Here is a 14850-nt window from a genome sequence, read left to right on the forward strand (position 1 = left end):
GATCTGTCATACACAGAAATGCCAAAAAACAGTCACCATGCAACAGAACTCAGTAACATGTGCCCAGGTTTTCAATTCAGATTGTTTAATGTGGGCTAGACAGCTAAACATTTCTTGTACAGAACACTACAACTGTCTACTGTGTAGATTTTTCTACCAGAAGACATTGGAATCTTACTTAGAAAGACCTTAAAGTAAAGCTCACTGTCTGGCACTGAATTTCACCTCTTTAAGTGTTTAATGAAAATACTTCATTGTCAAGTAAACTTGTTTCCTCACCTTACATGAAAGTCAGGATAATCTGAACTGTGTACTGGTCACTCTAGCCTCTCTCTCCTGGCATAAGCACACAAAACTGATGGTCAGTTATTCATATTTTTAACAAATACTTCATTTTCTAAAATCAATTAATCATACAACGTGTTGCATCTCAAACTATTAATTGCATCCCATACACTACATTTTACAGTATTTCAGTATCAGCTATCAGGACGAGTTAATTTGAACTTCCCTGAAGGGTCAGGAATAAACCAGTTTTCCCAGAGATCAGTGTGGACACTGGGGTAGTCCCAAGGTTTGTATCTCCCATTCCAGTGAAGTAATTTAGCTTCTTGAAGAAATTGCTCTGAGTAACGGGCATCAGGACTCCAACCTGCATGGGTAGATTAAAAAAAAATAAATTTAAGAATGCAGTTTTTGATAATGGAAGACATTGTAGAGTGAGTTAAATTCAGGTGACTTTTCAAAAGTCTGATTAGTACACTTTCTTGTTAATTTACACCCAGTTGTATGATAAGTAGCTTTTTTCAGCTTGATGCCTCTTAAGTTTCATCAGAAAAAAAAATCAGCAAGTTTCATCTCTCAACTCTCTCCTCTTAAACACTTCTAACATCTTGGCATAGCTGGGATTACAAACAAAGTAATCCCAGCTAAGCTGTTATGTTTTTTCTAGAATAATTCAGCACTCCCAGCTGAAAGGTAACTACATTCTCCAGGATGTTGACAGCAACCACTGCCAGGCCTCCCCTTCTTTTCCATTGCACCAAGACTGACTTTTTTCAGTCTCACTATATTCAGATATTTAAAATATTCTTTCCACATAAGTGGCACATGAGGTAAAGTCACAAAAGGTCTTGTGCTGGAATCTCACAAACTCACCTTAGTTCCAACTCGCAAAAAGGAATTAAACTTACCGAGATGCCTTATGTGCCACATAGGACTAATAGAGGAATATTTTCCATGAAATACAATCAGCATTGGAGAGGTTGCCACACCTCCCCCAAGGGTGCTACTATAGAGGTTTTCCCTGCAAAAGGAAAAATAAAAGAATATGTTCAAAACCTTGAGGAATCTTTAATACAAAAGGTAGAAGATTAAAAGTAAGTATCTGGCAAAATTCAAAATAATTTTGAACGGATCAGTTTTCAGCATACTCCTTCCTTGTGCTTTTAACTGATTATATTTGCAACTCCAATTCCCATGGAGTAAACTGTTGCTGCCAAGTAAAATGGGAGTCAGACCCAACATGAAACCAATTTTTTCTACATACAGACTATAGTTCTCAAGGCTGACAAAGCTAACTGTAGGAAAAAAGCTGTTAACATAAAGCAATCAAACATAATTTAGCCTGGTTTCTTAAGAAAATGTAAATTTTCCCATGTTTTTAATTCCCTCTTTCTTCCCCTTTCTCCCTCCCCTAGCTTTTAGACCTTTAAATTAACCTCCAACTGGATTTTGTCAAAACCGAGTTAGCATAAATTAGTTTCTAAAGAATTTCAGTTTCCTATAAATTTTGTGAGAAATCCAGGGCTAGATCATGCCTAACCATTGTAAGGGAAGGCATTGGGAGGTGGAAACTAGCAAGTAATGGATACAGCACAATAGCACAAACTATTCAATATCAATTTTATCTTAGTAAATTTAAAATTAATCCTTTGCAGAGAAAGAAAATAAACATCAAGTTTTCAAATACAGGTTAACAGGGAACTAATTTTAAAAATGGTATTTGTTTAACCATGTCACAATTTATTTGTGGTCAATAACAAAATGATGTCATGTAAAATTTTATCTACTAGAGAAAAAGAAGTGTTTTCTGTTGGTGTTTAAAAAAAGATGGTGTCCAATTACAGCTTGGCTGATGCTACAACAGGAGAGTCCCCAAGCAAAGAAGGAAACATTCCTCCTTCTTTAAGCTAGCCTCAGGAAGGAAAGATTATTCAGTGGCTTCATCCTAGGCTAAGCTGGTCACCCAAAATGAGAAACACGTGTTCTCAATGTCCCTCAGGTTGGAGTGGGGTTTGTGATTGAACACAAGATTAAAATTCCATACAGCCACTACCTGGTACAGAATTGGTCAGATTTAAACAGATGGAAATACTGGAACATGAGTTACTTCACTTTATAAGATTTCAAAAGAAAGACTGCTTGGAGTTAAAAAAAACCTGTAAGAGCTTTTAAACTGGAAGTGAAATTGTAAACCAAGTATTAAAAGTAAAGTGCAAAGCTAGAGTTCTACACGTACTCTACATTTCTTTGCATCCACTTTTCCAACTGCTTTGTAATCCGCTGATGTTTCCATTCAGTCATGTTAGCAACAATCACCCCAGGATTAAAGGAGCAGGTGCTGGGGCTGATGCCAAGATCTCTAATGGCTTGCTTTCTGTAGTCCAGGAATCCCATGTACGTGTTCTAAGAAATAAAAAAAAAGGTATGTTCATCCTCTAGGAGTCTCTATAAAGATACATGTAAATGCACCTCACTCTCACTGAGAAGGAGACTAAATATGGTCTCCCAAAGATGAATTTCTAGATGGTAGTTACCTGTCGTGAGTTCCATATAACAAGGCTGTAAGGCAGGATACTTCCAGATACTAAATTACATTTTCTACACTATTGTACCATGGAAGTTTGATAAGGCTTTTCCCTCTTAGTGTTTGTCTTTTGGTAGCCCACACTAAATCATGTAGCATCACAATTGTACTGCTACAAGAAGTCCTTCATTACCGGTACAACTATTACAAAGTTATCTATATACATAAAACTTTCATTTTGGGGAAAACACATAGAATCTTACACTTATGGGCAAACACATTCATTATTAGAATTCTAGAATGGCATCTTACCTGCATTCCTACACTTCTAACCATTTCATGTGTGGAAGGCAGATCACAATCATCTGAAAAAGCTGCTGCATGTCCAGGAGCTAACTTAGTATCGTAGAGTTCCTGGATGTCACCTGCTTACACAGAAAGGTCACAAGCATCAGGCAACTCCTACTGCACTGCAACAGAGCTGATAGGATAATGGATATCCCCTACTGAATTTTGTAATATGCCTAAGGTCAATCTTCAGACATTATCATTTGTATTCAATACATTCATATTCTGGTTGTCCAAAATCAGCTGCAGCAGAAGCCAATAGGACTGTTAAAAAGCCTGGTTACAAAATTGTACATTCACAGACCTTGCCTTTGGAGAGGGAAGGCACAGGCAATTTTTCTGAGCCTCTTCATGTCCCACAAAAGTGCCACTTTAATTGCCTTGCACAGAGGAAGTTTTTCCTGGTGCTATGGCATAGGAAGATACCTGAATTCCCAGGAATGGCTGATTGAAATGTGCCTGTCACTTGACCATCCCTGCTGGTTTCACAGCCCACCCAGCTTCTTCTTGGTGGAGAGAAACATTGTAATGCCTGGTACCTCACCATCACCTGACTGTCATGTACCCAAAGATGTGCCAGAACAGTTTCAGGGCAGGTGGGAAACACAGCACTGCCACAGCAACCCCTTACAGCTTCCAGTTTTGCTTTCATCTCCTTTACTTTTTGTACTGCTGGTCTTCTGCCAGGTCAAACAGCTGAATCAGCTGTTTCTGCAACTGTACCACTGCAGGTTACACACGTAAGAGGAGCTGTCTGGGGACAGGAGAGGCCACTTGGTCAGCAGCAGCCTACCATGAGGTGTAATGTGAAACTGCACCTTTATCCTGCAGCTCCACAATCACCATCAGCTGACAGCCCAGGGAAAGAAAGAGCCCAGCGCCGGTGAACACAGGTGCAGGGAGGGGGGCAGGGAAGTGGGGGGCTCAACTTGAGCTGCTCGTGAAATCGGAGTCTAAATGAAGACCTGGAACCTTTCAAAGAGTTAAATATTGCTGCTGCCCGTTGATGACAGACAGAACAACAAAACCAAAAAGGAGAGACTGCCACTGGAAACACCCATGTTGGAGAACTGTGATAGGAAGCCTATGGCAAATGAAAATGAGACAGGCAGAACAGATTAGCTGTGTTTTCTAAAGCAGCAAATAGTGACCCCTTTAAGTGCAGGAGGTCTGAAATCTGCCCCTAGAGAGACAAGACTATAAAAAGGTGCAGAAAAGCAGTGGAGAACTATGCTTTTGTCATGTGTAAATTCACTGGTCTTAATGTTCTTACAGCAAAGACTAATTTAGGCCAAAAAGTTTATTATAGTTATACACAGTCCTTTCCAAAGGGAATTTTTCTTGGTTGCCCACCAGGGTTAAAGCACAACACTGGTTAAAAAGTGCTTTAAAATAACAAAAAAATATGATAGAACAAACATAAAGATAACAGCTCTACAGAGAAAAAAGCCCAACAATTGGGAAACAAAACAGAAGAAACTCACAAGAAATTATCATTAAAAAAAATAATTGGTCTTCAAAAGGGATCACTTTGATGATAAGAAAAAAAGAAAATATTTTTTTCAGAATTTGAATGTCTTCTAACTGCTCCCACTTGACTAGGAACTCTGCAATCTTTGTGATTCTGAAAATTGCTTTATATTCTGAGCTGAAGATGCTCAAAACCATATTTTGAGTGTTTGGAGCTTCCATTCTCTTATTTGATTAAATTCCTCTTGCTCTCCAGAACAGCAGCTCTGGATAAGGAATTGGTAGCATTTGTGGGAATTCAAACTCATGTCACACACTTAATAAACATTGCAGCACCTGAGTGAAATTCATTGTATCTTTCAGCAATTGATCACAATCAATTAAAATGAAACCCACAATTCTGATCACAATTATGCAAAATATATGCAGATAGTTCTTCCTCAAACTTTCATTTAAAAAAACAGATTATTTGTAGTTTCCCTAAGTTCAACATTCCTAGCAGCTGCCTCAGTTTTTATTATATCTCATATTTCCAAATATCTGTAAAAGCTGCAATAACTTTGATTTAATTCTGTTAGAAACTGCTTTTTAGACAACAGCTTACCTTGAACAATGACATCATCATCCAAATATATTACTTTCTCATGTTTCTGGATAAGCAGAGGAAGATAAAATCGAACAAAGTTCAGCTATTAAAGAGAAAAAAATATAAAGGCTAAATGGTAAAGCTATTTAATGCAGTAGTCTCAGGCTTCTGTCTCTATTAAGTCAGTTGGAACATCTCTCTTTATTGAGCACTAATCAGCAACTATTTGCTTCCTCCCCCACAGCTTTATTACTGTCTCAAATCCAGTATTATTCCTATTATTGCTATTATTATTTATCCACTACAACAAATCTGTTGCTTCCTCAAAGAATCCTTTAGACTGGAAGGAGCCTTTTGAAATCTCCTTGTTGAACCCCCCACCTGCAGCAGAGTCCACTCAAGCAGGTGGATAGACCATGCCCAGCTGGGTTCTGAATGTGTCTACAGATGGAGACTCAACAGTCTCTCTGGGCAACCTGAGACTTTCAAACTCCTGGTTTTAAAAGGCTTTTCTTTAGCCCAGAGCGAATTTGATGTTATTCATGCCCATTGTCTCTTGTTGCTCCCCTCAAGTATTTATGCAGATTGATAAGAACCTCCTGAATCTGGTCTTCTCCAGACTGAAACAGCCTCAACTCTTTCAGCCTCTCATATAAAAGATGCTTCAGCCTCTTAATCATCTTTGCAGCCGAGGTTGAACTCGCCCCAGTAAGTCCGTATCTTTCTTGTACTGGTGGTCTCAGAACTGGACATGGCACTTCAGATGCAGCCTCACCAGTGCAGAGCAGAGAGGAAGGAGCACCTTTCTGGACCTCCTGCAAATGCTCTTCCTAGTGCATTTTTACAGTATACATCACACCAAACACTTCAAAATGTAATGGTATCATCAATCCACTCTAAAGAAATTATTTGACTGGTGGCATAGACATGGGATAACTTCTACAACAGCAATGAAGAACAGAGCAGAGGGAAAGGGGACTGAGAATGTAAGAACAACTGTAAGAATTCAGACCAGAATTTTGCCCAGCCTCTGCCTTCAGAGTGATCCTAACCAGACACTCAGTGAAAAATAAAAATAGAGCAAGCATCCAGAACAATTGCTCCATGTATTCTCCTAGCTTCCAGCTATTTTCAGCTCAAGGAATTTTCTGATCTAGATGTGATCTAAATATGAACTTTGATCCTAACTGAACCCCTGAACATTTTTGCATCCACAAGGCCTTTCAGCAAGGAATTCTAGAGATGTAGTACTCATTGCATGAAAAGTGTGCGACATTTCTTGTTTATGTTGTCACTCTGACTACTTTCATCTCATGGCCATTGGTTCTTGCAGTGGAAGACACATATACACACACCCCCTCCATGAAATGGAACAGATCTAGAACATTTTAAAGCCCATAATAAGCATTTAAAACCTCAACAATTTGTTATGTTCATTGACTCACAGGCTGCAGTAACTCAGGACGTGATGCATCTTGTCTGATTTTTCCTTTTAGTACCATAGGATTGAATTCCACAACCTTAAATTTTATTTCTCTTAGTTTAGAATTTTCAATCCATTTTCTGTGATAAAAAGAAAAGAAGTGATAAAAGAATTATAAAGCATGTGGCAAGTACTTCCAGTATGAAATTCACAGACACTTATTACAAGAGACCTTGAAAGCTCACTTGATCTATTCTATCCCAAGACAGAATCACTTATGTCTACAGCTATTGCACACAGACCTTAGTTAAAATTGCTCTTAAAATAAATTTTTTAAAAATCCCCCACAAAAACCCAACAAAAAAAACCACCCCACACCACTCCCAAATCTATCATATGCAGCCCAAACAACTCATCTTTCACCATAATTTGCAATAAATTATATTCTAAGTTTTCTTGCTACAATTAAAGATAATTACATCTTATCCTGTCTACAGTGCTTTTAAGTCTTTTAAATCCCTTTCAGTTTTATGTTCTTCCAGATGACTTTTACATCACCTCCTAACTGTGTTTTCTTTAGGCTAAACTAATTTTATTTTCATATTTTTTTCAGATTTCTTATCACCACTGTTTATTTTCTATCCTGACACAAATTGTCTGCAAAAGGCAGACACAAAAGGCTGCAGAAGTGAAGTAGCCAGAGGTGAGACCTGCTAAGAAATTTTTTAGTGTTCATTCATAACTTGGTCCTCTTTAAGACAATGTTTGTAAATTTTAACACTGAAACATAATGAACCGAAACATCACAAAATTAGATTCATTAAAATATCAGGATATAATTTCCTTTCATAAAATGAAGAATTCTCAATTCATGAAAGGAAATTAAATGAGAAATAAAGGAATTAATTGAAATTAAAAGAAGGGACATGAAATATAATGAAATGAAATTAAAAAAGAACTATGTAATGAAGTCAAATAAATGAAAGGGAATGGAATGAAATGAAGTGCATTGAAATGAGATGAGACTTCAAGAAATTATATTCATAGAAATCTTGAGATTCCATTTCCTTTCATGAAATGAGGAATTTTCATTTCATAAAATGTATGAAAATAAATAAAAATAAAACGAGAAATGAAGGATTAAAGCAAAATAGATAGAAAGGCAAGGAAAATATGATGAAGTGAAATTGAGAAAAAGAAAATTCTGACATGAAAACAATGAAATGAAGTACTGTGAAATGAACTGAAACTTAATGAGATGAATATTCATTGTAATCCTGAGATTTCATTTCCTTTCATGAAATGACGACTTATAATTTCATGAAAGTAAATGAAATGAGAAATCAAGGAATGAAGTGAAAAGGAAAGAAATTAAAGTCATTGTACTACTTTCTGGGCTTCTTTTTATAACTTTAAGACATTGTCTTAACTGAAATTAGCTTTAAATAGCAAGTTTTTCTACTCTGAAGCTGAGGACACAGCACCGGAGGTGCCACAAAGTGCATCCTTACCTTACTTCAGACTCTTCTGCAGCCTGGCAACAAAAAGCTGAGAAACACAGGTATGGCCTGATTATATCACACCCCTTTGCACAAGTCAGTGTCTTGTGGAGGACAAAGTGGTCCTTTTTCCATCATGTACAGAGTCCTGAGGTTGCTACCAACAGCACTAAATTTCCCTGAAGAGTCCTGCAAAGCTTTATGCCCGTGCTAGGTGGAGCAACAACACGGATCTAAGTACAGCCCAAAACAAAGCAAGGCTGGTGTGTACCTAATATGTGGGATGGTTGTCTTCAGCCCAACGATGTAGAACAAAACATTGGCCTCTGTGTTGCTGTAGATGCTGCTGATCGCTGCTACAGCTGCACCCATCCTGCCTGCAGCAGCACAGATCACCACTGGGATTTCTTCTTCCATTTCCTCAGGGCTCTCCAAATCCACTGCAAGAAACAAACCCATTTACATCAGATCTGGGTCACAAAAATGAGTAAGTATACCATAAGCAGTGGAATCATTTTATCACCACTTCATTTTTCCTTACCACATTGCACATATCCCCATCTGGTAAAGCACACAGCTTGAGCTGTTGTTAATCCAGAACCACTTGCAGGTTGACTGGACTGTTGGATGCCTCCAAACAGAATAAATAAGAGAGTTCCCGGCATCTTCTACTCAGCACAGGCACAATTCAGCCTGTCCTTCCTGTAGCTGCTTATGCACATGAAATTTGGAGAGGTTGGAATACCTTTGAGACTTCTACTTCTCAGTTATATTTAGTACAAATTGAACAATAGGCTCCAAAATTATCAAAGGAACAAGGTAAGTCAAAGAGACAGTGCAATTGCATGAGTTCCACTTCTTTGGCAAGCTGGCTTGAAATGAAGAGTGCAAAAATTTGTACCAGCAGGAAGTTGCTAATGATATAAGGCAAAAAACCTAAACTATACTGAATCAGATTAATGCTAAAATGAAGAAAAGTGCTAAAAATTTTTATCCCTAATTAGAACCTATTAACTTACAGAACTTAAACAGATATAATTATACTGGTTAATATGTAACAATTACAGTCATAACAACCCCCACAAAAACATACTGAAAATAAATTATTTATCTCAAGATTGAGTTTGTTTACCTTGGGAACAGTGAGCAAACTATTTACATAAACATTTAATACTAGTCTAATCTTATTAACTCTATAAGGTTTCTGTCACTATAAAAATTCTAGCTAAAATTTCTGCTGTAAATATGAAGATTTGATGGTCTATCTGAAATGAATAACCAGGCCAAGAACATTCCCAAGGAGGCAGGTCATGATCAAAGTTTACCACTTGACAACTCTAATCTGTTCAGCTCAAGTAAGGATATACTCCAGCATCCATCTACATCAGTGACATCTGGATAAAAACTTAATCAGAATTACAACTCTTAGTCATCACTATCAATCTCCTATGATTTTATTCAAGTAATTCAGAAGCAAAATGTTTTTCATCCCAGATTACATGTAACAGTGTAAGTAGCTCACCTACTGCAGGACAAACAGGATTCAATAAGGTGAAAAGTGCTGTATAAGTAAAGACATGAAGAATATAAAACAGGAACATAAATGAAACTGAAGTTAAAGTCACTTACCTGTTTCGTTTCTTAATGCCAATGGCACTTGGTGAACTTTATTATACAGAATAGCACACACAGTTAAGACAAGAAGCAACAGTAAGACCTGGTTAACTGAAACAAGAGGGAGAATGTGTTAATAATCATTATAACAGCTAATTCCCAAGTATCTGATTAAAAAAAAATAAAAATCCAATTTGCAACCCGCACAGATGATAGAAAAATTTGATAATCTGTATTTGCTGCATTTTTCGGGTGTTACTCGATCAAGCTAAAAATTTTATGTTAGAAACACAACAGTAACTCTCCCTTACTAAAGTAATCCCAACCTACCTAATTTTCATGGTTAACTTGCTCACTAAATTGTAAGACTCCCAATATATATGGGTTATCCATGTTAGAAAATTCACCTGTTTCTGAATTTTACCAGGAGTTTTGGACATTTTTTCCTGGCTAGTCCATTGTCTGTTTACACTCACTTAATGAGTTAATTATTTTTATGTAGCCCTTCTACTCTGTCATGCTTCCCTGATAAAACTTCAGACACAGGAGAATATTTTTATCTATTTCAATGTTCAAATCCTGAAGGTGCATTTGAGCAAAACCCTAAAATTTCTAGAAAAACAAGCCCACCATGCTACTGAAACCAGGAATGTTTCAAAATACTTGAAAATACTTATTTTGACAGTAAAATCAAAGCAAGGCAAAGACCCGACTGTATATTCTGATTTATAGTTCCTGGAAGACTGTCTTGTACAAGTTTAAGTCATCCAACACAAAGCAAGCATGTGCAGGTGTTGGGACAGTTCACACAAGCACAACACTGCCCTCATCAACAGTTACTTTGATGATGGGTGTTCTTTGTTTCAGACTACTTTGTTCCTTTTACACCACCATAAAATGTATTTAAGGTGTTTAAAAGAGCAAAGGGAACAGAGTTTTGAACTCTTAATCAAAATGGCCAACTGGCCATGAGACTAGATTGAAATTGGTAAACCAAACCTGCAGTAATTTAACCCAGCTGAGGAAAAAGCCCATTGACTTCTGAGAAATGTTGGGCACATAAGTAAAGGCAAAAAAACATTTTCAGTCACTGACCTCTTGGGGATAAGAACCCCAAAATTCTTGGGGCCATATCTCAGTTTTGAGTATGAACAGCATTAATGTGCAGAGCTCTGTAAAATTCACATTCAGTGCTCTGGGCACAATTCATATGAAAACAGCAGCTACTTGCATTATTGGTGGGAAATTACATAATCTCCAGCCTGATGCAGTAAAGCAGTGAGTAATTTTAAATTAATGTGAATTATGGTTGTATTTATCTGATACAGTTAACAGGAAAAATTTATTTGCATACTTAAAGTTAAGTATAATTTAGCAATACCAGAACTATAAATTTGTAAGCAACTCTGACAACAGTTGTATGAAAAATTGGATTTGACATTTCTGTCCTCCTTTAAAAAAATATGTCTTTCAAATGTTTTTAATCTCTTACTTTTCTTTAAAAGAGCCATGTGTCCTGTTGGATGAGAACTGTGATCTGTGGTAAACTAAAATAAAAAAATAATTAAAAGAAAAAAAAAAAGAGAGAAACATCATTAATGGCAGAAATGAATTCTAGCAGTTAAAGCAGTACATTTTGGATTATCAAGTGTTATCAAGTTACTGAACTAGTAAAACTGCACTTAATCTCTGTAAATACTTTTTGTTTTCAAATTTACAAATTACAAATACAAATTACTTTAACCCTAGTATTATGGGTTAGAAATATTTTTATTAATAATTTAAGTAACTAATAGTTTATAAAACATTTTAATAAATCCCATTTGATCATCCACATCAGTGGGTGATTTTTACAACTTTTTAAGATTCCGTGCAAAGAAGTATTAAAACACCCACTAATGCAATTTATAAATATATTTATCTCTGATTTCACCTCAAATGTAGTAACTATCACAAATGCTAATCTCTTACTGGAGTATGAGTTCCCAAACCTATGGGAATATTATACCAGGGCAGGGTTTTCTAGGTTCTCAAAAGATTTCAAAGCAACAGTGAGAGTATTTTCTTACAGCCATATTCTTTGAGTGTGTGTAGTGTGGCTTGTATTTATGCACATTTTTTGTGATGCTGAAGAAAAGGAGGTAGCCTTCCCCAAAACTATGTTTCTAGTCCAGGCCTGAGAGCAGCCATGTCTGAGAAGACAGAACATAATCCCTAAAGTACAGGATTATGAGAAATACAACATTTGTTTGAATCCTGGACCCAAAACGACTGTTTATGAAAGAGAACATAAACCACATAACCAAAACAACAACCACCAGTAAAAAACAGCACCAGAAACTGGGGAGGACAGAAAAATCCAACTGTGTGACCTATCCTTTATACTATGCAGAGATAGAAAAGAGAACAATTTTTCCTGTTTCCACACATACAGACATAGAGACATTACTGCACAGATGAAGATAGAAAATGCATTCTGTGCACACACAAAAATGAAGTTTGTTCCAGCTCCTTGACAAATCAAACAGAACAGCAAGAATTCTTGAAATCTGAGTCACAAGACTGACCACCTCTCATTGGTTAGTACTCAAGTTCAGGCAGCATCCTAAATTAGTGTCTACTTTGGCCAAGTTAAACAAAAAAAAATATAAAAATATATATATAAAAATCTAAGATGTGGCTTTGTTTACAAGCCACTTATAGTCACATGTATTTAAGTCCCAGCTAATGACTAAATTACAGTGAGAAAGGAGTATTCTGAAAGTTCTTCCACATCTGCACTGCTTATCTACATTCCAGCAGACCATTCTCTTCATGTGGCATTAATTTAGACAGAGGAAATCAAGCTTATCTGTCAGGAAAAACCACAGCTGAGAAAGCCTTTCTCTCACGCGTTACAGAGAAATATTGTTTTCTTTTACATTTAAAAACTTTACTCATTTAGGTAAGCAGAGAGACAACAGAACCTGCTACACTCTTGGACTAGTTTTCTAACCCCACTTTAGCTGAACACAATCTTCCCCTGATTTCCTCAGGGCTGCCTTCTATCTTTGAATTAGCATTTGTAACAGTAGTCACAAACAGTCCTGATGATCACTGCAAGATGAAAGCTGCACAGCCACAGCTTCATGCTATCTCCAGAAATCATTAAATCCACATAAACTGAAACATGTTTTAAACTTTAAAATCCCAAGACAGACTCTCACACAAGTCTGAGTTCTACAACTACAACATTCCTAAGCCTCTGAAACACCAATTGATTACCTACTGATTTTTAAGGAAAGAGAGGTATATTTATTCCCCTGCAAACATTTACTCAGTTTTTTCTGACTGTAGACATTATTTCCTGGAACCTGGCAGTCCCCAACTCAGCTGCCAAATCCTGTAACAAAGCAAGGGGCTGCAGAAGGGAAAGTTCAAAAACAGTGACATTACTGCTCAGATATTTCCTGCTTAATTAGTCTTTTTACCTCTTCAAAGCAGCACAGTATTCGGGACTCCTCTCTCCTGAAGTGCTGTGGAGCTATTTACTTGGATCCTAGATAGCCCACAGCTGTAAGCACTCTTGCCAAAGCGTCCTTGATCACCATCCTCCTTTGAAGTCACCCACACAAGGGCCTTACACGGCACAGTAACAGTTTTACGATTCAATTCCTCTTTCGTACTCTTCAAAGTTTACTTTGGAGTTGTGCTGGTTTTCTTTCCTTTCTCTGCTGCTGAGGAATAGCTCAGAGTCCAGACGCTGCACTGGAGGAATGAGAGTACATAAACCACTTCCAGATGTGCAGAGCGATGATGCAGCCCCAGATCTGGCAAACTTGCCTCAGAGCTTCAGCTAGCAGATTGCAAACAAATCCCATAAGACAAAAAGTCTTAAAGGAGTGGGGGAAAGAGAAGGAAACAAACCCTTCCAGAAGTTACTTCCAAAATCTAGCTGCAAGTTACGTTTTCAGTCATTATTTATGGTAAATGTGAACAGGTAACTAGTGTGCAAGAGCCAGACATGCTAACATGCCAAAGTCTAACAGAAGGCCAAAGTTTTTCCAGTGTCTGTTGGCAAAGTTCTTGAGAGTCAAAAGCTAAGGGAAACATGCAAAAGTCAACTCTGAACATGCATTTTGACTTGAAACATCTCATTTCCTAATCTTTGAGCATTTAATCTGCAGGTTTGGTTTAGATTCAAAAGGATCTTGGTTCAAGGTAACCAGCACATGGTGATACCCTGCTTCCTAGGCTCTCCTGGATGCTTTTGCAGCTTTCTTTGTACAGCATTTCTCTTATTTTATTTCAGTCCCTCCCTTCTAGGAATGAAGTTTATAAATGGTAAACCACTGTTTTGTCACAAGACTTTTGTGAGTACTGAAAGGAATGATAATAAACATTTTCAACTCTAAACCATTTTTTATATTTTTGTCGTGAGACAGGGCAAAATTTATGAGCAGTAATCAGCAAAGGTCTTAAAAGTTTTTAGTGTTTTTAATGAAGATTTCTGTTCTATTTGCAGAAGCCAAAAAATGTGAGTTTTCCACTGTGTCTCTCAAAATGTGCCCAAACTCTATTATCTGTGTCTGATTTTGTATAGGAATCCATCTTCTGCTAGAACAAAAATTAAATGAAGAGTACTACATACAGTTATATGCTTTGTGCAGATGGCCACAACTATTAGTATTTTTCTGTGCCATAATATTTTAGTTGTATTAAGCTTATGTTCATCAAAATTCACCCATGTTTTTTTCACCTTCCCCTCCATTTCTATGTGAATCTGAACAGATCTAAGCAGCACACAGTCATATGAGCCTGCAGAACTTTGACCAGCTCCTTCACCTGGCAGAACCCCTGGGATTACTGGCTGTGCAGTAATGCCTTTACAGAATGAGATTACAAAAGCACTCTGAGACCATCGAGTCCAACCCACTACCAAACACCACTTTGTCAACTAGACCATGGCAGTAAGTGCCACATCCAGTCTTTCCTCAAACACCTTCACCATCCCTGGGCAGTCCATTCCAATGTCTAATCATTTTTCTGTGAAGAGATTCCTCCTAATGTCCGACCTCAATTACACATCTCAGCATCATCGCTTACTGTGTAGAACTCAAAA

General features: G+C 37.2%; 1 protein-coding gene across 1 annotated transcript; it reads right to left on the bottom strand.

Annotated features, from left to right (window-relative positions):
- Positions 1 to 87: 87 nt before the first annotated feature.
- Positions 88 to 13552, bottom strand: LOC131591940 (glycosyltransferase 8 domain-containing protein 2-like). Its single transcript, XM_058863076.1, has 10 exons — positions 13220 to 13552; positions 11242 to 11296; positions 9765 to 9860; positions 8407 to 8575; positions 6659 to 6776; positions 5232 to 5316; positions 3122 to 3234; positions 2522 to 2688; positions 1194 to 1306; positions 88 to 652 (listed from the first exon to the last, which is right to left on the bottom strand). The coding sequence occupies exons 2-10, from the start codon at positions 11258 to 11260 to the stop codon at positions 480 to 482; spliced, it is 1053 nt and encodes a 350-aa protein (XP_058719059.1). The 5' UTR covers positions 11261 to 11296; positions 13220 to 13552; the 3' UTR covers positions 88 to 479.
- Positions 13553 to 14850: the final 1298 nt, after the last annotated feature.

This window comes from Poecile atricapillus, chromosome W, assembly GCF_030490865.1.
Source record: "Poecile atricapillus isolate bPoeAtr1 chromosome W, bPoeAtr1.hap1, whole genome shotgun sequence".
NCBI lineage: Eukaryota > Metazoa > Chordata > Aves > Passeriformes > Paridae > Poecile > Poecile atricapillus.

Coding starts and splice junctions, on each gene's coding strand:
- LOC131591940 (XM_058863076.1), bottom strand. Junction 5,317..6,658: donor GTCCTGAGTTACTGCAGCCT/GTGAGTCAATGA, acceptor TCTCTTTAATAG/CTGAACTTTGTTCGATTTTA. Junction 1,307..2,521: donor TGGATGCAAAGAAATGTAGA/GTACGTGTAGAA, acceptor TTCCTTTTGCAG/GGAAAACCTCTATAGTAGCA.